This window comes from Vipera berus (assembly GCF_964194415.1).
Source record: "Vipera berus genome assembly, chromosome: 3".
NCBI lineage: Eukaryota > Metazoa > Chordata > Lepidosauria > Squamata > Viperidae > Vipera > Vipera berus.
The window spans coordinates 182011490-182038438 of NC_138204.1; the positions used below are offsets into that span (position 1 = coordinate 182011490).

General features: G+C 37.3%; 1 protein-coding gene across 2 annotated transcripts in view; it reads left to right on the top strand.

The window, feature by feature from the left end:
* SULF1 (sulfatase 1) overlaps window positions 1-26949 on the top strand; it is a gene marked incomplete at its 3' end in the record, with an annotated part of 79333 nt that overhangs the window by 37795 nt on the left and 14589 nt on the right. The window contains exons 17-18 of one of the 2 annotated variants that reach the window (XM_081326006.1): window positions 641-674; window positions 5886-5916. In XM_081326006.1, coding sequence (XP_081182132.1) covers window positions 641-674; window positions 5886-5916 — 65 coding nt within the window. Of the gene's footprint in view, window positions 1-640; window positions 675-5885; window positions 5917-26949 lie in introns of those variants that run through there. The other variant, XM_081326005.1, reaches the window with a different exon arrangement.

A 26949-nucleotide genomic window follows, 5' to 3' on the forward strand; every position in this document is an offset into this window, starting at 1 on the left:
CTTACAAATAAGCAATTCTTAAGATGGTTAGATTATGAGATCTTAATATGTGTTCCTTAATGTTAGTTTGATGCTGCATATTCTCTGAATTGTCATTGTCTCTGTAGCTGGTTTTAGAGCTTTCTGGTGAATAGGCAATCTACTGGAGATGAACAGAGTCTGAAACTTGCCTCTTTTTACACATCTTAAAGCAATAGAAACCCAAACTTGCCAATAGGAGAAAGGAAATTGAATTGGCATCAGCCTTGCACAACATCACCAACTCCTATTACAAAAGTGCACAGCTGAGTCAGCTCTCACTTCCTCCCAAAGGGGCAAGATGTCCATTCTTTTATCATCTGTAATATAATTGGAAATCATGGATTTGTTCCTTGGAGATTTATCTCCCATTTTTTATGGTTTCGTTTCTTGTACCAATAAACATTTCCCTTTTCTTGTAACTTAATCATCTTTTTGTCCTGTTTTAGTTATTATAGAACATACCTTACTCAGGTATCTTTGTTGAACTGCTTCTTTACTTGATTATAACCCCATAAAATTATTATTAGGAATTAGATGCTGTGCATGGAAAGCTACATTGTGAATGATTTTACCAAATCTAAACACTAACAAAAGTTACTCTTGTATTTTCCTATATCAGGAAATAAAGATGGAGGAAGCTATGATCCACACAGGTATCCACACTTTATTATTCTCCTCAGCAGCTTCTTTCCAAATAATTGCATGATCTGGTCCATTTCAACTAATGCCTCTACTATGCCTGCTGCACATCACATAGCTTTTGCTGCATGCAAGCGCTAATGCTGTTCCATCAAGCCACTGTGTTTACATTTTCACATTACATTTAATATATTTACATCAAATTTTCATCTTATTTTACTCCACCTCATCCTCATATTTAAGCAGAGGAAGAGAGAGAAGGTATAGTGCAGAAAGAATGCTCAGCCATTTATTCACCAATCCACACCCACTTGTCTTTCCATCTAGAACATCTACATATCACTCTCTGTGGGGCATCAGACATCTTCATGTGTTTAGGGAACCTAGAATGAAGAATACATTCTTGTACTGTTTTATGTACTGTAAGTCATGATGTCCTAAAGAGGGTGCTTACATATGTATACCTTTGCACACCAAAACAAATTCAATTGCACTTATAGTATAGATGTTCATATATTTGAGTTTATATTGGATACTTGTTCACTTTTTCTCCTATAGAACTTGATTTTTTATAAAACTGATGTCAGCTTTCAAGATGGGTATCTGGTCCATAAGACACATATGCACATTTCCCAAATAAAATGCCAAAAAGTGTTATGTATTTCTGCACCAGTAAAACTGATGTTATAAAACTATTGAAGTTAAGCCAATGTGGACTGGATCAGCATGCAGATGATATGGAATTCTGTGAGATAATAATTATTAAATGAATTTTAAAAGAAGAGTAATTCTTCGGATTATTGGATTGTTTTGCAGAACTTCAGTAAGAGGTTGGGCTTTGTTACATCATCATCATCATCATCATCATAAAGTTGGAAGGGTCATCTAGTCCAACCTCCTGGTCAGGCAGGAAACCCTATACCATTTCGGACAAATGGCTGTCCAGTCTCTTCTTAAAAACTTCCAGTGTTGGAGCATTCACAGCTTCTGGAGGCAGGTTGTTCCACTGGTTAATTGTTCTAACTGTCAGGAAGTTTCTCCTTAGTTCTAGGTTGCTTCTCTCCTTGATTAGTTTCCATCCATTGCTTCTTTGGAGAATAGCTTGAGCCCCTCCTCTTTGTGGCAGCCCCTGAGATATTGAAACACTGCTATCATGTCCTCCCTCGTCCTTCTCTTCATTAAACTAGACATACCAATTCCAGCAGCCATTCCTTATATGTTTTAGTCTACAGTCCCCTAATCATCATATATAGAGTCAAATAGAAAATAATTATTTACATTGTGCACTTTTGGAATTTACAAGCTTCCTTCTGCTTAGTTTCTCAAGGATTGTTACTCTGTCAAACTGCTTCAAGTTGCCTCTGCTTAGTACTTGGTGGCAACAATTAGCAGTCTTTGCACGCTTCCAGTTGATGGCTCAGTGACTACCTTCACCACACATTAGATTGCCTCAGGCTACGCCAGAGGTGGTTGCAGGCCAGTGTTAGTCCTCAACTTGTATTCAGATCAAACTAAGGCACAGTTTTAATCAATAAGTAACAAAAATAAGCAACTGTTTATTCACCAAAATGTCTATTATCATTTAAAATAAAAAAGTCAACTTCTTGGTCAACTAATCATGAATTGGGAAGTGAATGGTAGAAATGTTGGAATTGTCTTGTATTCCCTGATAAGACAGGAAATGTTGAAAACAAGGGAATTAGCATTAAGCCATTTAAATGTTATAGAATTAGCACTGAAGATTAACTGGGGCTTGAGAGGGCTGTTTGCTGGGTGAATTCAATCTGTTTACAACACAGAAACAAACAAACTGCCTTACCTCTTTCCCTTTCTACATAGTTTGTATCCCCTTGTCTCTTTCTTTCCCTTTCCATGTGCAGTTACACTTTCCAGTCATCCTATCTCCATTCCCTTTTCTTTGTTGAGGTTTCTTTTGGAAGAAAGAAGGAGCATGTGTGCTCCTCTGTGTGAGAGACGTATTTGTGAGAAAATGATTGATATATGCCAATGGGCATCATTTAAGTTTGCAAATGGTGCACCTTTGTTTGTAAGTGATTAATTGTAATTATTTGTTATTCAATTAATGTACATTTTTTATTTTTTGGATATGCCTTCTAGGGTCTCTATGAACAGGCACACCGATAAGCATACACATGCACAAGTGTGCTCCTCTTCTCAATATTCTCAATATTCTCAAGGTTCAGTGACCGTTCAGCTCTATGATGGTGCTGAATGAGGGGGACTTAGGATGGAACTTCAGAGTTCCAGCCATTGCAACATACCATGGTCACCTAATTGCGATTCCTGACATTCTCTGCCAGCTTCTCACAAACAAAATCAACAAGGACACCAGCAAAGAATCCAAAGTCATTAGCATGTGATGTCCTTGATTAATGATCCATGTAATCTTTGTTTAACAATGGCAACCTTGCCATAGCTAACTGATGCAGTCACATGATTTCATGCTCTATAACCATGTACCTGTATTCAGAAAGAGTCCACAATGTTTACACCAACATATGTTACACCAAATTATTATCCTGAGTAACATAACATTTTCTGGAGTAATATTCTTCAAGTTGGCAATTTCTAGATATGTCACAATGGCAACATCCACTATGTACAGCATTTACAACCGCAGAATCCCCTGGCTTAGACTTATGGAATTCTTGATATCTGGAAGATACTGAGATTGGAAATATTACTCTAATATGGCTGAAGTTTCCCATATTGTCCTACACCATTTTGACTTTTTTCACCTTTATTTTTAAAATTTAATTCATTTTGAATTTTTTCTAATATTTTCTCTAGTACCAAGTCCTTTCCTGGAGTAACTTCTAAGGTTCATCTTCTGACTTGCACCATCTCTGTAAAAATTTGCTGTATAATTGATATCACTAATACCAAAGCCATTTGGAACTATCTCATATTGCTGATGACTGATTGTAGCAGGGCAACACTTTTTTATCCACACAAGTCTCTCCCATTCTATCCAAAAACTTTCTTCTCTATATTTATTAAGAATATAAAATTTTAAGGTCATTATCTAGCTGAGTATTTTGATCACTAATCAGTCAGACATCTCTGGAAAGCCAGGTTTTCAGGGTAACAGCCTATTCTGTTGCTTCTTCTTAGGCACTGCATACTGTACTGTAGCATACGTTCAGTAGCAAAGATTACGATTACTGATTGACCTAAAAATTACTAGCTACAAATTAGTTCTATTTTAAAGTTGTTTCATACTATTCAATATCAGACACCTGCATTTTAATTCCACACCTATTCTGCTTCTCTTTCCAATTCCCCAAATATTTGGGCACTGCATAAGATTTGCTTCCTTTTTGATAGGAAAGGCATTTGTATACAGGTTTTGAGATTCTTGAAGCATAGTAAGGCCTTCCTTGGTGACTTCACTCATGCTGAATAGTCCATATGTGCATCCATATTGGCAATTAGTGTCTATAATAAGTCCTCATCAGTCTCTAGTGATGTTATTTCTATGAGGACCCTAAGGACTCCAGTGGGATTGGTAATGTTGCTATTGCCTATAAGGATATTTATGTGTTAAATGCCATTTGTGTTTCCATATACTGTTTATCCCTCCCAGTTACTGGCTGAAGATGAAAACTTATGGAAAACAAAGGCAACTGGGCAACATAGATAGATCTTGAAGTGTCTTATTGCTTCCACAGAAGTATTTATTTTTATATAAATTATGAATGACACAGAGATAAAACAACTCTTGGTATCAATTATTATCCCTTGCATGAGAACTTTTCTGAAATTTTCAAATGTGTGCTTTTGGTAGAAAAATGTCTATGTTTCTGTCTTAACCTATTTTCCTCCATATATATTCTAAATATAGGTCCCATTATTGACAGTCATTGTAGCTCAATACTTTTGAAAGGTACAGGTTTAGATAATGTGGTCATTTTTCTTTTTCTGGATCTGGGCATCAGTAGCTTTTCCAGTTTTGTGCAGATTGGTTAGACAGGTTTAACACAAATTAGGTTACTATAGCTGAGAAATATTATGAAGACAAGCAAGAATTAGCTTAACTCTTATCTGCAATGTAAAGGTAAAAGAATTTACATGCTGTAGAAGTGTACAACAGCACTTACTCTTAAGTGATTCTTCTACAGCATTTTTTAATGTTTCTGTTTAAGCTAAAAAAGTTAAGCCGAGTCTTGCTTTGTCTTGATATATCCATATCTCCAAGGGAAAGAGAAATTCTCTTGGTCCCTAGGTATCTGCAGGACCACCAACCAGATTAAACACAACTCAGAAGATTCTCCTGACAGAAGTTCTTTGTGGTGCCCCAATTTCAGGAGGTGCTGCGGGGGAAAAACATGGTTGAGCACATTCACCAATTTATTTATTTATTGCTTATTTACTGCTATTGTTTTTTGTTATAAACCACAGTGTGGTTTGCTTAAAGGTGTAACTATTATACTATATTTGAGCATATTATTACAAACCCTATGCTCTGCAAAGATTTGGTAACATCAAATTAGAAGTACTCTCCAACAAAAGGAGTTTCCTTATGATCCTCTTGGATTTAATTAAGTCATGGAGAAAAAATGAATATATGTGTATAATGAAAGACAATTCATACAAATGCTTTGGCTATCTCACAACTAAATGTCAATCACTATTACAGCAAGAAATCCATGTGAATGTTTCTGTAATGCTTTTCTTTTTTGGGAAGAATTGCTAAATTCACTTTCATCATATTGAATGAGACCTGCTATGAAAAAATGCAAGAGAATGCTGCTGCCTGGTATTAACCCACTCATGTCTCATTTGAGCTCGTGTAAAATATTGATTACATATCCCCGCCTAAAATTAAGATAGTATTTTCTCATTGCAACCAATACAGTAAAATTCTGAAAAAGAGATCATAGCATGTAAAAAATGTCCTATGTTGTGCTACTCAATTAATATGGCAATTATTAAATATAACTGTGCATAGATTGATATTTAATTCAAATCATTGGTTTTTCAGTTGGATCTATGAATCACTTTGAATCAGCAATCAAACTAGATACTCTTGAAACAATTTGGAAAATCAGATTGAAGCGCCAAATGGAACTGATTTGACTTTCCAAATTAAATTAATGATTTGAACCAAAGCTATTTGAATCAGATCTGAGCTAAGCTACACATGACTGATATCCAATATTACAAGATGTTACTGTTTCCTTTTTTTTCCTCCTTTTTGACAGAGGGCACTTATGGCATGGATGGGAAGGCTAAGCTCCCAAATTTTACAGAAATTATCAACTGGCAAGGACTGGAAGATTTGTACAGTGTGAATGAAAGTTTATATGAAGCCAGACACAATTACAGCATTAATTCTGATGACTGGAGAAATTACTTGAAGGATGTAGATAGAATCTTTGCACTGCTGAACAGTTACTCTAAGCAAAATCAAAGAGCAGAGACTCCTGCTGTTAATAACAGTGAAAACTTGGATGAATCATCCACATCATTTTCCTTGCTGGGAATGAGCTCTGCTGAAACAGATGAAGCTTCGAGTGGGTTCACAACCCTAGAGGCTCAACCTATCATCCCAACATATTATGGAGACCTGGCCTTGAGCACAGTAGTGTCAAGCAAGGATGGCAGACTTGAATTAAGCAATGATATTCCTTCAAAAAGGAGTACAAATGGTCACCAAGCCAAAACATGGCTAAAGATCGAAGAGCCAGTTAATTCAGAAATGGATTTTAGTGGGAACGATTTGACAGAACTGGACTCCAGGCACAGCTTCATCTTGCAACCAATTAACATTATTCAGAAAGCCTCTATGACAGAGAAAGATTTTGCACAGGGTATTTTTGAAGAGCAAGACTACCTGCCCGTGAACTCCGCTGCAAAAATAATCACCTGGGCTTTAAACACATTTGTTCTGAAACATAAAACTGAAATGTTGAGAAAAAGGGATAGTTTTCAGAAATCTTCAGAGTTTCTGAATGAAGAAGGCAGTGCTGCAAATCCACTCCCCTCAAATTAGGCTGTGTTAGCAAGTCAGGCACTATTAATTAGGTGGCAAATGGAACAAGCATTTTATAGCAAAATTCCATTGTGTGTATTTTATATACATATTCTTGTCAATGTGGCGGCAGTTACTAGAATCCGAGAATTAAAAAGGCACCATTGTGACTTTCTTTAGCAGAGCTCTGTTTTTTAAAGTAGTGTAAATGCACCTTCAAAGGAAATGAGCTCATTTTTTGTTCTCATAACAAATATTCTTATCCAGTGTTTTGAGTAATTTTTATTAATTTGAACCATTGAAATTTCATATTGTCAAAGTAAACTTACATGCCCTTTTGTAATCTTTGTGCCATAGTTTTTATTAATCTGACTCGTCTACACATTCTTAGTTTTGCTAGTGCAATGTAATTTGCAAAATAAAAGAAGTTGATAGAGAATGCATTATGTACATGGATTGTAAAAAGCAATTACTGGTATATTGAGCAGATTTTCATGTTTGATTTAAAACCGTTATGTTCAAATTGATTCATAGAAACTTTTTTCTTAGATATAACAAGCAGGAAGCTTAACAGAAAGTTAAAGTGAGTTACCGTAATTTTCCAATAAATAGGAACTAAATTGTAATTAAGATTTTTATTTTTTGAGGAAAGTTTGATTTCTACTTTGCAAAAGGTCTTAATGTATTCACAGCTGTTCTAGTCATTTTAGAATAAAATCGAGTCCAAAGAAAGGTTCTATATATAAATATGCTATATATTATATTGCATCTTGGCACACCTGCAGATGTGCAACACATACCCTTTTTAAAACACAATTTAAGTTGCAACAGCACAATTGCACTGTTATATCTGTATGTAGCCATACAGAATACTGGGTTGTAGGTATACTTTCTAAACAGCAAGGAATAATGTTATGTACAAAGCCACTTCTCCACTCTTCTCCAGAATCAAGGAAAAGAATGCTTCCCACAGAAATATCAGTGAAGTTTGCTTATGTTGGTTTAATAAAGTGCTTTAGTATCTGAACAGGGAAAAATAGATACAGTCATCTGGAATTGTGTGAAGGTAAAGACTGTTCCTAAAATGTGGGGTTTGGAGGTTTTTTCCCCTGGCTGGGAGAACCTAAACAAACACAAAAAACCCCTAAACCTTCAAAATAAAGATTAGTTCTTAGTTTTCTTAGTTACAAGATTTGCAGAAAGTAACATTTTATAAATCATTTATAGAAATAAGGTTGACATAGAATTGCCTGTTTCAATCATGAAATACCAGATAAATATTTCATGTTGTTAATAGATTAAATGCATACAAACATACCCATCAGTGTTTCCTTTTGCAGTAAGAGCATACAAAGCTCATAAAGGGAGCAATAGTAAACCAATGAAATTAATATCCTAATATAGATAGCTAAGTGTATTTTATATACCAACACCATTCACAATTTACTTTTCCAGTAAATCCATATGCGGCATCCCATGCTGATTTTTGATTTTTAAAATTTTCATTCCCTTTTTGAAGAGCTCAACTCCAGTAATGATCTCAGCCTCCTATTTCCTTTCAACCCATTCACTCTTCCTTCATAACTCTCTTTTGCAATTTAATTACCATTAATTTGCCCTATATGGCCAAATTCCAATGTTGTTCCAGATTGTTTACTCATATTTTGGCATTCATTCTACATTCAGAGTACATTCATTTTTGACCTTTTCTTTCATTCTTTTTCCTCACACATTTTTGCAGTACTCAAGTTCCCAATTTCAACTTACCATTTGGTTTAATGTCTACGGAATTTCTCAGTCATCCAGATTATGGTTGTCCTAAAGGTGCCTTTTCAAAAGGCAACTGGACTTTGTTTTTCCTTGAATATGTTTCGCTTCTCATTCAAGAAGCTTCTTCAGCTTCTTGGATGAGAAACGAAATGTCTTCAAAGAAAAACAAAATCCAGTTGCCTTTTGAAAAAGCACTTTTGGGGTTACCACTTGGTTACTCCTAGTTTTTCTTATTTCCAAATAATCTGGGTACAAGCACATTCTCAGATACAGCCATTTTTGCTTCTTCTAACATTCATTCCACACAGCATATATTTTCTACTAGCATCCACACATCTTAAAATAGCTCCCTTTATTTAATACACATTTTACCAAGACATACAAATTAATCTACTTGCTCTTTTGCCATTTATATAGAAACTTGCAGTCTCCTCTATCAAACCCAATTGCCTTGATATTTATGTATTAATGTTCAATTCTGTGCTCCGTGTTGTATTAGTTTATATAACATTTACTTACTGTTTGAAGGCATTTCAGTAATTTTTATGAAAAGCTTTTGGTGGATTCTGTAAACATGAGTATCATTTACATGTCTCAAACTGAATGGCAGAACAAATTTATTTAAGGATGTGAATGTTAGAGTTTTATACACAGTATATATATATATTCATTAGATTACAAACTGTTCATGTAAGAATTTTTTGAATACTTTTATAGAACAATTCTGGCTTCAGGAAAGTCTAGAAGCAATAATTCTTCAAATAAAGAGTTTCTGTACCTGTTTTATAGAAATCAGTCAAGTCAAATTTTCATAAAGGTATTAAATTATTTTAATTCAGTGTATTAACTTATAATCTAATAAGAAATGTTTACCATGTAATACTTTGCAGTTACTTGATTTAAAATAACAATCCAAGCTCAGATACAAACTGTAGACATGAACAGGTGGGAGCAATGGTTGCATAAACAATAGAAAATAATGGAAACTGAATAATTTTAAATATAAATAATATCTTCCAAATTACAGTGGTACCTCGGTACTTGACGTCAATTGGTTCCAAGAGGCACTACAAGTACTAAAAATTATGAGTTCTAAACAAACCAGGTGACTTACCACGTGTTTTGTTTTGGCCAGGAAGAACTTTCTCTCTGTCCTTTTTCCTATATATCAGTAAGCTTCCCAGCATGGCCGACTTCCTGTCCGCCCTCTGTGGCCATCCCCCTCTTCCTTTTCAGTGCACTGAATACCAAAGAAGCAACAAGAACCAGCACATTTTTGCATCAAAATGTTCAAGCACCAAATTGACAACTTTTGAAGGAGTCTACTACTGTACTGTAAATCCTTCTGCTTCACTGCAGCAATGTATTTCTTTCGTTAGTTTTAAAATTGTTTTTAAATCTGATAGATAAAATATTAACATCTATAAACTGAAAGGAGCTTTATAAACTGAAAGGAGCTTCATCCAGAACTTCCCTGAGAACCAGAGAGAAAGGCAGGAGTTACTATGGTTTCTAATTTGTCCACAGGAAAATACAGCATTTCCATCCTATGTCCCTAAATGCACGCAAAGCCAAAACTGAGAAGTCAGCAACAGACAATAAGTGTCACCTAGGCAAAAAAGCTGAAGAAACAGTGAACTACCTGGTAAGCTGCGGCAAAAAGATTGCACAGATTGACTACAAGCAACGGCATGACAAAGTAACTGGAAAATCTGCAAGAAATATCATAAAATAGAGAAAGTCACAGAAAATGAAGAAGCTAAATGGCTGTAGGACTTTAGAATTCAAACAAACAGGCATCTAACACACAACACCCCAGACTTAACAATGTCAATAAAAAAAGACAAAATGTCTGGATAGTGAATGTACCTGGAGGCAGCAGAAGAGAAGACAAAGAACTGGAGAAGATAACAAAATACAAAGATGTACAAATAGAAATAGAATGACTATGGTAAAAGCAAGCAAAAGGTGCAATCCCAAAATATCTGCACCTCTTAAACATCATCAGTATTGACAAATTCACCATCAGTCAATTGCAAAAGGCCACTTTACTTGGAACAACTTCTATCCTGTGACAATATCTGCAATACCATCAAACATCCAGATCTGCCTATTCCAAGTGCTTGGAAAGAACTCAATAGGTAGACAGAAATGTCAAATCTAGTGTGAACATCTGGCTCACTGTGAAGCAAATCATAATAATAGTAATCAGAAAAAAATGTGAAAATGGAAGACCCCAAAACAAGAGTAGAATAAACTCAGTTAACAATTACAAATATAAAGGAAAAGCTGATATGATCTATAGAAATAACTACAGTAGAACAGTGGTGGTTACAGAAGAACTGGGTACTGAAATTAAAAAATCAAATGCAAAATCATATTCTATCCCCAAAGTAGAACAAGTAATTTTTAAAAAGAGCAAACATTGAAGCATGTAAAGACCGAAACAAGCCTAATTAAAAAAAAATACTGGCTTAGTACTAGAAAAGCTGAAGATGCTTTGGAAATCATAAAGCAACAAATAACAGCAATAGCTGGAAAAAGTGAGCACTATGAGATGTGAATCATTCAATTTAAGCACTATTGGTTATTTCTATCAACCAATGGTGATTCTTCGAAAGTATAAATGGCAACGGAAATGCTGAAAATGGAAAACCAAAAAGGAAAATTTTGGAAAGATATAGAAGAAACTCAAAAAGACTAATAACATCATAAATGATTAAAAACTGAGTGAAAAGGATTAAACCTCCTGAAAATGATCTGTTGCATGGTTTTTGATTCAAATATCTGACCAACTTACACACAATTATATCTAAGGAGCTTAATGAAATATTGCATAAATAAATATTGCATTAGTGATTGATTAATGAGTGGCAAAAATGTATCAGATACAAAAGGACCCAACAACATAATGCAGTTGCCAAAATGATTCACTAGAATGATCATCCATTAAAATTAGCGTGGCATAATGAAAAATTGGTAAGAACATAAAGTTGAAAAAGTAATCAAAATGGGCAGCATAAAATAGTTAGATTTCAGAAGACAAATTGATAAAATCTTGGCTCATAACACACCAGATTTAACTGTGATTGAAAAGAAGAAAGTGTGGATAATTGATGTAGTAATACCAGGGGATAGAATAGGAGGCAAACAATTGGAGAAGGTGACATAGTATCAAAATCTGAAAATTAAAACTGAAAGGTTATGGCATAAACCGGCTGTGGTGCTCCCAGTGATTTCATCTGTTCAGTTACCACAGGCCATACTGCTTTGATTTCCACATATTTACACTGATACATTAAAACATCCTAAGTTCTTAGAAAGAACTCAATGTGTATGAAAGCCAGTATCAGCTAAAGAACTAGCAGCCTTGATTTCATGTTTGTCTATACAAGACAATGGAAGAGAAAGAATTGGGGGCGGGTTGTCATAAAACATAAAAGACCTGCAAATAGAAGTAGACTATTTAAAAAAATAAAAGTAATAGCAATAGTAATAGGTACCTTGGTACTACCACAAAACATTGCACCACTTGAACACCAGAGGCATTGACAAAATCACTATCAGTCAATTGCAAAGGGCAGCTTTACTTGGAACAACTTGCATTCTGTGATAATACCTTTAATATGAAAGATCTGTCCATCCCAGGTTCCTGAGAAATATGCAATAGCTGGTTAAAAAAATGTCAAAGCTAATCTAAACTCTGGCTGACATCATAATAGACAGTTGAAGAAGAAAAAAGTACCTTTTGAACATGAAATCAACCACCTAAAACTTTTTAGGAGCTTGTTGCTGTTAAACAGTAAAGTAAAATCACACTGCACTCAGCTGGTATAAGATTACTGTTCATAAATGTCCATTGGATGTCACTACCACACCACATAATAACTTGCAGTAATAATGATGAATATTGGTTGGGATTCTTAAATTATAAATACTGCCTTTGTCAACTAATACCTTTAAAAACAGGTGAATAGAGTTAATATAAAATGAAAATTATAGAGCCCATATTAAAACTGGCATTAAATTTTGTATTATGTGACATTACAGATCATGAATAAATATAACTGGTAGATTAAAACAGGCAATTGGCTCATGCATAATGATGATTAGCTAATTATGAAAAACATGCAATTGAGCTGAGCAGCAACGACATACTAAATGAGGTAGTAGCACTGTATCCATATTCACTGCATTGATTCCTGCAGCAAAACTATTTTAGATTAGAGCAGATTCTTCTACTGTCCTGCTTCCCAAAAGTATACTGTAAGTGTGGAATAGTACAAGATGTGACATAAAACACCACAAAGTTAAGTCATTTTTATTTCAAAATGCCAAGTACTAAAGGTTCATTTGCAAACAGCTATTTACATATATTGTCCTTAAAGTTTTACACATGCTTGTACGTAAGAGTTTGAAAACTGGTTTTTGTTCCACTGAGAGATAAATACTAGTTCAAATATTCATTAAAAAAAATAACATTCGACAAATCTCCATTTTTTTTAAAGATGCAAGACATAGTTTCCTAACTGACACACTTAAAAACATTTATCAAAACTTAACATTTTAACTAGTCTGCCTCTTGATTAATAGTATTTTCCCTCTTTCAGGTATAGTAGGGTTAAAACAAAATACAATATACAACATACTGCTGTTTTCCTGAAATCAATGGAAAAAATATACAATCTTGTCTATTTATTAATGGGGGAGTGTGTGAAGTATAAAAAGTAATGATTCAAAATTGCATATTTAAGAATATTAAGTTCAACCTTGGATTCTTTTTGAACAGTTTTTTTTAGACTCTTCAGCATACAGTTTTTTTTAACAATGCATGGTTTTGGCTAACAGTTCTGTTCTGAAAGTTTATTTTTAAAGTTCAAAGGACACAATTATGTTGTTTTTACCACCACAGTTCAATATTAACCAAATGACTGAGAGGGGCAGTAATCGGGGAGTAACCAAGGATCATCTATTGTACATTTTGTGTTCATTCAACGGTACCATAGTCAGAAACCTTCCCTCCTAAGCTGCTCCTCAGCTGCACCAAATTTTGATTCCTAGATTTCCAAGCCACTAGAGCTAAAAGTAAAGCAATTGGCAAGCTTGGCAGGACACCAGATCATCATGTCTTTGGCTATCGCTATGCTGTGCCAGAAAATTGTTTCCAGATTCAACAATTAAAGATATCTAGTTGGCTAATGATAGCCAATTCTTTTAGTTAAAATATTTAAGCTAGTTCAAAGATGTGTTACTTCATGAAAATTTGTGGAACGAGTATATTCCAAACTTACCACTAAGCTGATAGTCCTGCAAAGTAAGCACCTGAGCAGCTATTTGAAATATTTTTCAGCCTCATGAGGAAATTATTTTATCCCATTAGCACCAGTTGATCAGTTCCAAGCTGATCATTTACATTAGAGGGCCAATATACATTTTCTGGTACACAAGAAAACTTTGGGATAAATGCCCAATGCCAATCTAGGGCGCTCTCCATTTTATGACTACATTGCAGGGGAAAAAAAGAACAGTACCAATTTTTAAATGACATAATGAACTCATATGTATATTCAGAAGCTCCATTCAAAAGTTTGCCAGAATACATGGTGAGTTCAAAACTAGGCCCACCTGTTTCCTATCTCCATAGATGCATAAAGCAGGTCTGAAAGGGAGCTATACTCACATTTACTAGGACAGGAGTAAAGTTGTCAGTGCAAGTTAAAACCTTACATTACACTAAGGTACATTTAGAGAGCTGTACTTCCATTTAAGCAAATATGAGCACTGATCCCCTTCAGGCCCAAATGGTTCTCTTTCCTCCCTTCTGAGTCCTCTCTTTACATTCTCTTGGTAGACTACAATTAGCCAACAAATTGGATAAACTTTCTACTTCCAAATTTCAAGTATGCAATCAATACTGAATGAATAATGACACTTTTGAGGCAATGGTAGTTTTGCATAAATAATCTTAATACTATATTAATAAACATATATTAGTATTTATAGCAATCTACATCCATGTACATTATATACACTATGAAAAGATTTAACACTTAATCTAGGATGGGACAAAGAGATAACAAAATTCTTCAGTTATATGTTGAAGTATTATATTGGTGCATGCTCTCTAGTTTCTCTTCCACAGCTTAAAAAAAATAATGCCTAAATTAGGAAACATAGAGCATGGCTAACCTATTGCTCTTTTAAGCTACTGCAGTGACAAAATAAAAGTACATGGACATGCAGTGCTTAGAAGATGTATGTCTGAGAAGAGAGCAACTGGCCATTCAACCAGCAAGCTGACAGTATACATGTTCAATACATGGCATCAGAATGAAATGTCATACATAGGCCTAGCTCAGATAGGCTGATGCTTTTCAAAAATTTAGAACACAACCTGATAAATATAAGGTGTCTCCCCACTCTTCAAATTCCTCCATCAATTATTCCCTAACCTCATTTTTCTTCAATATCTATCTATCCATGAACATAAACCCTATGCACATTCTACAGGGCCTTAGCAATTGAGCTTTAATTGCTTATTCATTGCCTTATGAACTATTTCACTTTTTTTACATCCCTTGCTAATAAGCATTTCCTCTCATTGGATTAACACTCTAAAGATTATCTGAGGGGTGCAGAAGGAGTTGGGGCCTGACCATATTCTCATTTCAATTTTTGGACAGCTACATCTCAGAAGCCCCTTTTGAATTTACCATGAACATCAAGTTGGTCCTGCCTAGGGAACTGCTCCTCACTGTGTGAATTAAAGAGATCCCTCTGACCTCAGAATCAGACAACAGAATACTGTAACAAAATATTTTAGATTCATAAATAGCACAGTGCAATTAGATGAGACATAACACTTCCAAAAGAGATTCGAACAAGGCTTTTGTGACCTCTTCAGGAATATACCCTAGTATTGCCTATGAATCACACTCTTTTAAAGTGTATTAGCATATCTGTGCAATGGAAAGCTAACCTGTACTTTTGATTTTAGCAATATGTAAGCCTCAGTGGCATGATTTTTCCCTGAACGTTTTTTTAAAGATGAAATAATTCTGGCAAATGCAAAAATCAGTAACTTATTCTTGCCATTTGTCTCTTCAGAACTCCTCCTCCTCCAAGAATAAAAAGAGGGCTAACAATATGAAAAAATAGCTGAAATGTATAATTTTGATGGCAGGATGGAAAATCTATAAGCATCTACTTACCTTGCAAATGTTCCACTCAAGCTGGTAGATATTTTGCATTAAAAATCCTTAGTGGCAGGATAAAAGAGCTGTACAACTGAGAATTATATGTGTAGTTTCAGTCTCAGCTTTTCTAGCTATTGGCATCTATAAAGACACACCATTTTTTTTCCAGTGATGAAAAAGTGGCTATCAGATCAGGATGCCCAAGACAATTTCCACTGCTGACAAAGAAATGTAGAAGGCTCCAAATGCTGAAATATCAGCAGGTCTGTACAGCCTTTAATATGAAATGGATTCTTAAAGGCTTGTAATTCTCCCTCATAAATCAGTAGGAACCTAAGAATAGACAACTTGGCAAAGCAGTCATTTGACTGTACCAGCATATGCTCAGATTGATATTTAGGGCATGATGAGGTATATAAACAGCAATCTGGGCCATGTGTCAGAACAAATAACCACTGTACTAGAGTCATTTCAGATACTAGAGTCATTTCAGTTTGCCACATAAACAAGGTTAGTTTCTGAATGCACAGAAACAAAAGTAACCTTAAGTTTGTATTTGGTGGACTCAGTTGGAAATCTGCAGCTGATTGTTCCTTCTTGCAAAAATATGCAAATACCAACCAGTAATTGATAAATTTGTTACACTTTAACGTTATTACAAAATAGTACTGAAATCACTAATAAGTTACAAATTTGCAATAAAAATAAAAAATACACTTGCATATTAAAATAAAACAAATTATCAATAACTTGTCCTGTTATTGATTTGTTTTAAGATTATTTGTTCTATCTCTTAAAATAAAATGTTTAACTGGAGATTTTATCACTTCAAATAGCCTCTTTTCCAAGTCAAGTGATTGAAAATTTTGATTGAAAAATACACAGAACCAAACAAATTATCCAGTTCACATTGCATAGCTAAGATAAGTTGTGCTTTGAAATAGAATTAAAAATAATTACTTGTTCTTCCCTAGTTCAAGAGTCATGGATGCATTATCTTCACTGGTGGCATACATTTCTATCAGAACCGATTTTCACAAGAGAATCTATTAGCATTTGCCTGGAACATGCAACCTGAATAGACATACCTAAAGGACTTGCAAACCTACTTTAACATTACAGTTCTCAAAAAGAAGAAAGTTTTTTGGAGGTAACCAGCCCTCAGATATGCCATGGCGCTATGCATTAAGCTTTGTTGGTTTATTATCAGTGGCAGATCTTGTTAGGAAAAAGAAGGCACAGGAGTTTCAAAAGGCCCCATACTTAATATGTACAAATAAATAATAATAATCTGAAGTTACTGAAGGGGCCCGTCTATTTCAGGAGTGACTTCTTGTGAAGGCTTCTCAACTGACGTGGGTATTGCTGCTATTGTAAGGGGGCCAGGATAGGTTTGTGCTGTATAGTGCATTGTTGTTGTTAGATTGACAATGTTACCATGGTCACCTTGAGAGCTAAACGTGGGGCAGGATCTAGTCCTTGCATAGTTTTGCTGAGCCGCTTTGTTACGAACTACTTCGCTCACAGTGCTGACAGGAGCGTCTTCCCACAGCTGCCTTTGCTGCTTCTTTTCTTTATACTTAATGGTGTACCAGGCAAGGAAAATGAATAGGAAGCCAACAAATTTGAGACCAGCTGCCAGACCAAAGTACACAAAACGAAATGATGTCACATCATATTCCCAACATGAGCCTTGCACACCACATTCCTGTTGCCACAGCATGCAGGTAGTATCAATGACGGCACCAAAATAAATTGGGGTAGGAATGTACGCTGTAATAAAAAGGGAAAGTGAAATCAATCAACTATATCAAAACTGTTCTTGAGTATTTTTTTGAGAAAGTACATAACAAAGCTAAACCTATAATATTTCTATTTTTAAGCAATTTTGGTTAGGATCACATTACATACAAACAGAATGAGACAGAATTCTCATAAGATGCTGATAAACTACTTGATTTAGAAGTGATGAAGAGAATATAAAATTTTAACTCTTTCCATTAGTACATTTTTATTTATTTTGAATTATATCTAATGGAGTGCTAGATACATCTCATAGGACAGACAATTGTTGAATTTTTAAGAATTCTATGAACTAGTTAAGAGCAGAGCCATGGTGCTTGTGCGCTGATCAACTGTTGGTGGAGACTCACTGAGTTGCACAGCAAAGCAATGGAGCCAGCAAAGCTAGCTGTTATCACAACATTAGGACTCATATAAATCTAAGTACTACCTCGTGAAGCTCAATCCAATACTATCACTCTTAAAATATTAGAATTTCAAATGTTATAATAATAATAATAAAATATTATAATAATAATAATAATAATAATAATAATAATAATAATAATAATAATAATAATAATAATAATAATAATAATAATAATAAAGTTGGAAGGGACCTTGGAGGTCATCTAGTCCAACCCCCTGCTAAGGCAGGAAACCCTATACCATTTCAGACAAGTGGCTGGCCAGTCTCTTCTTGAAAAATTCCAGTGTTAGAGCATTCACCACTTCTGGAAGCAGGTTGTTCCACTGATTAATTGTTCTAACTGTCAGGAAATTTCTCCTTAGTTCTAGGTTGCTTCTCTCCTTCACTAGTTTCCATCCATTGCTTCTTGTCCTGCTCTCAGGTGCTCTGGAGAACAGCCTGGCTCCCTCTTCTTTGTGGCAGCCCCTGAGATATTGGAACACTGCTATCATGTCACCCCTCACCCTTCTCTTCATTAAACTAGGTTTAGGTTTAGGTTTATTATATTTGTATACCGCCCTTCTCCCGAAGGACTCAGGGCGGTGAACAGGGCATATATAAAAATACAAAATACAAAAATTAAAAAGAGAATTAAATACGAGCCCGCACTAAAAACAGTAGAAAAATGTAAAAAATCCCCAATAAAAAACCCCAACGCATCCCCCAACAGGCCAGGCCGGCTTGTTCAAATAGGTAGGTATTCAAGTCGCGTCGGAAGGAGCGAAGGTCAGGTGCCATCCGGAGCTCAACCGGCAGCTGATTCCATAAAGCCGGGGCGCCCACAGAGAAGGCCCTCCCCCTGGGGGCCACCAGCCGACATTCTCTGACCGGTGGCACTCTGAGGAGGCCCTCTCTGTGGGAACGCACAGGGCGGAGGGAAGTTGACGCCGGCAGCAGATGATCCCCGAGGTACTCCGGACCCATGCCATGTAGGGCTTTAAAAACCATTACCAAAACCTTGAACCTCACCCGGAAGACAACTGGCAGCCAATGCAGCTCGCGGAGCAAAGGTGTAACATGGGAGTACCGGGAGACTCCCAAGACAACTCTCGCGGCTGCATTCTGTACCAGCTGGAGCCTCCGAGTGGTCTTCAAGGGAAGCCCCATGTAGAGAGCGTTGGAGTAGTCCAGACGAGAGGTCACGAGCGCATGAGTGACTGTACACAGGGCATCCCGGTCTAGATAGGGCCGCAACTGGCGCACCAGGCGAACCTGGGCGAAAGCCCCCCTAGTCACAGCCACTATATGATCTTCCAAAGTAAGCCGCGAATCTAGGAGGACTCCCAAGTTGCGAGCCCTATCTACGGGGGGTAAAAACCCACCCCCCATGGAAAGAAGTGGAATATTCTGAATATCCCGGGATGCTGGTATGCACAGCCACTCAGTCTTGTCGGGGTTTAGTTGAAGTCTGTTCTTCCCCATCCAGACCCGAACCGCCTCCAGGCAACGGGACATCACGTCGAGGGCATCACTGGGGTGGTTTGGGGTCGAAATGAAAAGCTGGGTATCATCAGCATACTGATGATACCCAACTCCAAAACCACCAATGATCTCACCCAGCAGTTTCATATAGATGTTGAACAGGAGAGGCGAGAGGACCGACCCCTGAGGAACTACACAAACAAGAGACCTTGGGGTCGACCTCTGCCCCCCTGCCAACACCGACTGCGAGTGTCCCAGGAGATAGGAGGAGAACCACTGAAAAACCATGCCTCCCACTCCCAATCCCCTGAGACGCCGCAGCAGGATACCATGGTCGATGGTATCGAAAGCCGCTGAGAGGTCTAATAGGACTAGGACAGAGGAATGTCCCCTGTCCCGGGCCCTCCAGAGATCATTCACCAGAGCGACCAATGCCGTCTCCATGCTGTATCCGGGCCTGAAACCCGATTGGCACGGGTCTAGATAATCCGCTTCATCCAGGACCAGCGGGAGCTGATGCGCCACCACACTCTCAACAACCTTCGCAAGAAAGCGAAGGTTGGAGACCGGACGAAAGTTATTTAACACAGCTGGGTCCAAGGCAGGCTTCTTGAGGAGAGGTCTCACCACTGCCTCCTTCAAGACGGCAGGGAAACTACCCTCACTCAAAGAGGCAGATATGACCGCCTGGAACCAGCCTCGTGTCCCCTCCCGAGCTGCATACACCAGCCAGGAAGGGCACGGGTCCAATAAACATGTGGTGGAGCTCAATCTCCCCATGATCCTGTCCACTTCCTCAGGGGTCACAGAATCAAACTCCTCCCAGATAACATCGACAAGACTGCCCGTGTCCTGATCGTCAGACTCCGCCCAGCTGGAGTCCAGACCGGTCCGAATCCGAGCGATACACATACCCAATTCCAGCAACCGTTCCCTATATGTTTTAGCCTCCAGTCCCCCAATCATCTTTGTTGCTCTTCTCTGTACTCTTTCTAGAGTCTCGACATCTTTTTTACATCGTGGTGACCAAAACTGTTAAAATAACTTTAAAGTATTAAAATATTAATAATACATTTTAAGTCAAATTTCATAGTTAAAGTTTTAGAGAATGGCGAGGTGAACTGATTGGTCATTTTCTATAAATCCAAAATAACGCCCTACTTCAGGTTACTGCAAGTTTATTCCAAACAACAGCTACTAAATTACCTCAGCACTTAGTAGCTGTGCTTGATTTCATAATGAATACTATTGCTAGTATTCCAACCAACTTTGTGCCTGACCCTGTCCGTTTCTTTTATATAACCACATATTCAATTTTAGCTAACTTTAGCATTTGGTGCATAGATTCTATTATAAACAAATCAGGTTTAAAGTTAACAAAAGTTTTATCAAAAACACATGAGAATTCATGGTTACCCTAAAATGAAAGTGAACATTTATGGAGTTCTCTCCATGATTACAGTAGAGAAATAGGGGAGGGGGAATGGTAATGTAGGCTTAAACCAGATCAGTAAGAGCGGATAACCGATACACCCACCCCAGATACTGTTGAAGTACAAGGCTCTCTCTCTCTCTCTCTCTCTCTCTCTCTCTGTGTGTGTGTGTGTGTGTGTGTGTTTAAAAAAACTGAGAAGCAAAAGAAACCTCCAATAAAAAGCCTCTTTAAATTAAGACCCCATCAAAAGTGTCAGATCATATGCAGGGAAACTTTTTTTTAAGTGCTATTTTCAGCTGCCTTGACAGTTTCTCTACCAATTCACATAATATTTCAATATAGTCAATTGAGGCACTAAATCTGCCTGTGCACTTACCAAGAGTTCTTAATAAAACAAATTGCATGCCAAGGGCAAAAGGCCTCTCACCATTTTCCACAGACCTAAAAAAAGATAACAGTATATTTTAAGTTCTTGAACTGGGAAAATGGTAGGCATGACTATTTAACTGTTGCTATAACTCTTCTCCTTAGCCATATCCCAGGAGAACGACCCAATGCTAGCCACCAACCATGCAGGAGACAGGTGTTCAATAGAATCAAATTCAGAGAAACAAAAACTTTATCCAGGAAGCAAAGTGAGAAAATTTCCTTACATTTCTGATGACAAATAGATTCAGTCAAAATGTAGATTGACAAATAGATTTATTTTCTAAGTAAATTGTCTTCCCATTCTCCCTAGCATCCTGTAACCTACCCAATAATAAATACCCTCCCAGACGTAAGTTTACCCTCCCTGACTTCTACAATTATAAAACATGTTGATTCATATATTATGTATCATCAATTCAACAAAATGAAAAGATGAGTGAAATCAAACTTTGTAAATCCATCTATTTCTAGAAATAACCTAATTCATCATCAGAAAAGTAAAAGTGAATTATGTTTTGTGGAAGATGACAGAGAAACTGAGTTATAATAAAGAATGCTATCCTAGTAGACAGAAATGATGCAGGCAACTTCTCACCTGAGAGTTACTATGATTGCTGATGGTTGGGCACATGCTGTGATAAGTGTTACTATGAAGAGAAAAATGAGGAAAGGGATGAGTGTGTTGCAGGTTCTATCACACTTTCCTGACACAGCATAGCCGTTCTCATTGAGATATGTTTTGACGATCACCACTCTTAGCTGGCTACGCTGTCCAACTGTGGGTGGTGTGATAACTTGTCGGCTTTGGACACAGGCACAATCTGTATAATTTCTTATCTGTAAAAGATTTAAAAAGTGTAAAAAAATCATGATTCCTTATTTGTATCTTTATCAAGAATGATTGCATCTGGCACATGTGTTTCAACTTATTTATGGCTCTAAGTAAAGCACAATACTGCCAGGACAGTTACAATAAGTAAGAAGTGCTCTTCATCTGAAGGTAGAATTTTATAGAGAAAAAATTGTAACAGTACTTCAAAATAACTGAACTGAATGTTTTAAAGGGAAGATTTAAGAAAGGCCTTCCTGGTCATAAAGTTATAGTGGGTTTTTTGCAAATAGCAACTTAAAAAGTGAATTTTTTTAAAATTATTCATTACCTAGTCTTAAGGAAGTTCACAGAAACAAGGAAAAAGCATACATTAAAGGAGAACACAGTATCAAAATTCTATGTCTAACAGACCTGGGTTGGCTTTAGGCTAAGGCCAAATAGGTAAAACCAAGGGCACCAAAGGTTAGGGGCACCAACACTTTCCCTCCTTCTGAATCATTGTAAAAATACAAATCTTTGCATTAGTGGAGAGGCGGCATTGGCTAGAGGTGGCACCGACTGCCATTGTGGCCCATGCATTTCAGCCCATGCACTGAAATGCTTAGACAAATAATTAGGCTTTAAATACTTATAAAAAGCAAGGAGGGACGGGAAATTTTGTACCTCCCCAAACAAAATCTCTACAGAATGGGTAACTCCCAAGAAGATTTGTATTCCTTTTAGTTCATGCAGGATAGGGATCATCTACAATTATAAATAAGTTACAGAAAACTTGATGAAATATTTCCATTCCTTCTAAAGGAAAAACTGTTGGTTTTAATAATTTAATTAGAAAATCTTCTGATTCTAGCAGACAATCTGTTGGACATGCTGGCCATAGTAGCCTTCATATTATTTATTAAATTTATTTGCCACCCATCTTGACTATGGGCGACTTACAGCACTAAAAGCATTAAAACTAAGACAAATATTTCTAAAATGATAAAAATGGGAGTTACAACTGAAAATAATAGTTAAGAGATGGGGAGGGAGGGAGCAGGAGGAGCAAGGGTGTAAGGTGGGAATATTTCTTAATTCATCAACCACCACCAGTGTGATGCCTACCTGTTAGGGCCCCAAGCCATCTGGCAGAGCCAGGTCTTCAGGACTTTATAGAAGGTCAGAAGGAGGGTACCTATATCACCTCACAGTATAAGATGTTCCAAAGGACAAAAGCCATGGCAGAGAAGGCCCTTCTACAGGACCCTGCCAGCTGAAATTCCTTGATTGACAGGGCCGGCAGCATGCCTGCTGTGCCAATGCAGTATTGAAATTGCCATTTTAGCGAACTATGCAAAAATAATCTCCACAAACAGTTATCTTTATCGGACGTGAGCAGAAGACAAGGAGAACCTAGGGATATTTGCAAGCCTTTCTAATTTTGAGGAGGGGATTATTTATGGCAAGAAGTTTCCAATAGCACATGCTTTCTGAAATCTTCTCACACAAGAAAAAACTTTGACTACATAATCCATAGGAAGGTGGCAATCTCAGGGCATATAAGAATTTTTGTGGGATTTGCAAGGGACTGATCAATAGGGGATGACTATTGAATGACTATGACATTCAAGCCCTATATACACAATATCTTTGCCCCATAACTGAACTCAGTGATCACCTTCTTGTAGTCTGGGCATGGAGTCACAGCCAGTGAAATTATAATGCATTTTAATAAAGTCAACTATTGTTATATGTGGCTGTGGGTTTTTGCCTTACCAGGAAACTATAAGATTGGTGAATGTATACTGTGCTCAAATTTATATCCTGAGATCTACGTCTCAGACCAAAAGACAGTAGGGGATGATCTAACAGTAGTAGCTGCATAAAAACTCTTGCACATGCCTCCGTCAGAAACGGATAAATAAATAACATCTAACAGCTGCAATTCACGTATAACAATTATTTTGGCTACTCACTCCTGTGCTATAATTTCCACTGCTAATGCAACCAGCAAGACAAGGGTTAAAATATGTGATCCCATCTGATCCACACACAGGTTTGTATTCATGGATTTTGCAGCCACAATTAACATTACAGCTTCCAGTCAGATTCCTATGTGCCATGGTGAGAGTAGGTCTAAAAAAGGAAGGGGGAATAGGTAATAATAACTATTCATTGCAGAAGAATCTTATAGTTTCCAAAATCATATACTTTTTCTTAAAAAAAGTCACTGTACAACAAAAATGAAGGTTAAAAAAGTGTAGCAATGTTAATTTAGAATAGAAATCTCTCTTAGCTATGTTTCTTTTCTTTGATTTAGCTCAATGTTTAATTTTTTGTTTTATTTTATACTCCATATCCATGTTCTACATAATACCGCTTATCCCCAAAACATGTATATATGCATAAATTTCAAGCACATCAAAAAATGTGCAAACAAGCCTAAATTTTCAAGTAGCTTTCTTACTATTGTTGCAGATATGAGCAAGACACACTTACTTCACTTTCCTCTAAAATGCACTCTATTTTGTGTCTTAAAATGAACCATTATTTGTAACTACTCTTCCATTACAAACACATGGTAAATTTTATATATATTCACTATTTTTAAATTTTTAGTTTAGGGAAATAGTTTTGAATGAAGAATTCTTAGCCATGTACTCAATGATTAAGGTTAATTATTAGTAAATATAAGCCCCAACAGTGAACTACAGCAATTGAGGGCGAAAAAGCAAATCTCTTTACTAAAGAGTGTAGAGCCAAATTAAACAACCAACAGATGCAAAACTGAGAAATATGTAAAGTTTGAAATAAAATTTTAGAAATGAATGTTTCTTATAGCTACAGCTTGTATAGTAAAGGTAAAGGTTCCCCCGCACATGCATGCTAGTCGTTTCCAACTCTAGGGGCCGGTGCTCATCTCCGTTTCAAAGCCGAAGAGCCAGCGCTTGTCCGAGGACGTCTCCGTGGTCATGTGGCCGGCATGACTAGACGCCAAAGGCGCACGGAACGCTGTTACCTTCCCACCGTAGTCGTCCCTATTTTTCTACTTGCATTTTTACGTGCTTTCGAACTGCTAGGTTGGCAGAAGCTGGGACGAGTAACAGGCGCTCACTCTGTTACGTGGCACTCGTGATTTGAACCGCCAAACTGCCGACCTTCTGATCGACAAGCTCAGCGTCCTAACCCACTGAGCCACTTATATAAGCTATGAGCACTGAGCACTGCTCTTATATAAGCTATGGTATTCTATAACTTATTTTTGCCTAAGTAAATGAATGACAGCAATGAACCAATTGTGGCTGATTTTCAGAGGGTAAGCTGATTAGTGTCAAAGCTCTTTTATCTTTCTTGCCCTGGACAAAATTGGGCCTTGGTCATTCATCCAAACATCTACATTCACTTAGTTAGAATGGCTAAATGAGCTCATAAATTTATGTTCTGAAGATGTAGCTCCTCATCACCAGTTTAAAGTTCTCGTGCCAATGGTCATTACCATAATTTGCAATATTAACTCTATATTATGGAAATAAATATTTATGTTGTATAAGCATATAATAGGTGTGTGTATGTGTGTGTGTGAGGGGGAGAGAGAGAGAGAGAGAGAGAGAGAGAGAGAGAGAAATTCTGATTCATCCAACCAAATGTCAAGATCTGTTCTAAAAATACTCAGATTAGAGAGAAAATATAATACCAAAAGCACTAAAGATCCTTCAAAATCCATGTCTTTATGTTTTCCTGTTTTAGGGAACTTTCCAAGGTCAAGCTTGGAAATGACTTAATATCAGATTTCTCCCATTAAAATTAATTTATCTCACATTTAGAAGAGCATAACCCCAAAAATACTATGATGTCCAAAACAATATCCCATGAATGATGAAAATGACCCTTAATATATGATGTGTGTGTATCTAAAAACTGTGTGTATTTTCAGATTAGGTTTATATTATTTATATTATATTTATTAAACTTATATACCGCCCTTCTCCCGTAGGACCCAGTGCGGTTCACAAGGCAATTAAAACATTACAATACAAAAATTAATAATTAAAATAGATTAAATTTTCCTTAATTAAAATCTAAAACCCCTATAACTCTGATTAAAAACCCAATTACAATAAGTTAAAAAATTAAAAAATCCTCAGTCCTGGCCGGAAAGCTCAAAGAGCCAGGTCTTCAGGTCCCGGCGGAACAAACGAAAGCTCTACGGGTAACTGGTTCCAGAGGGCAGGCGCGCCCACAGAGAAGGCTCTCCCCCTGGGTGTTGCCCGCCGGCAATCCTTTGCTTGCGGCACCCTGAGAAGGCCCTCCCTGTGGGAGCGCACAGGACAAAGGGAACATGATGCCGGCAGCAGGTGTTCCCTCAGATATCCCGGACCCAAGCCATTTAGGGCTTTATAGGTCATCACCAGCACCTTGAATCTCACCCGGAGGGCAACCGGAAGCCAATGCAGCTCGCGGAGCAGAGGTGTTATATGGGAGTATCAGGAAGCCCCCATCACAACTCGCGCAGCTGCATTCTGCACCAGTTGAAGCCTCCGAGTGGTCCTCAAGGGCAGCCCCATGTAGAGAGCATTGCAGTAGTCTAACCGGGAGGTCACGAGAGCATGAGTGACTGTGCGCAAGGCATCTCGGTCCAGATAGGGCCGTAACTGGCGCACCAGGCGAACCTGGGCAAAAGCCCCCCTGGTCACGGCTCCTATATGATCTTCAAGGCTGAGCCGCGAATCCAGGAGGACACCCAAGTTGCGAGCCCTATCGACGGGGGGTAACACCTCACCCCCCATCATTAAAGATGGAATAGAATGATTCACTCAAGATGCCTGTACGCACAGCCACTCAGTCTTGGCAGGATTGAGTCTGAGCCTGTTTCTCCCCATCCAAACCCGAACTGCCTCCAGGCAACGGGACATCACGTTGAGGGCATCACTGAGTTGGTTTGGGGTGGAAAGAAAAAGTTGGGTATCATCGGCATACTGA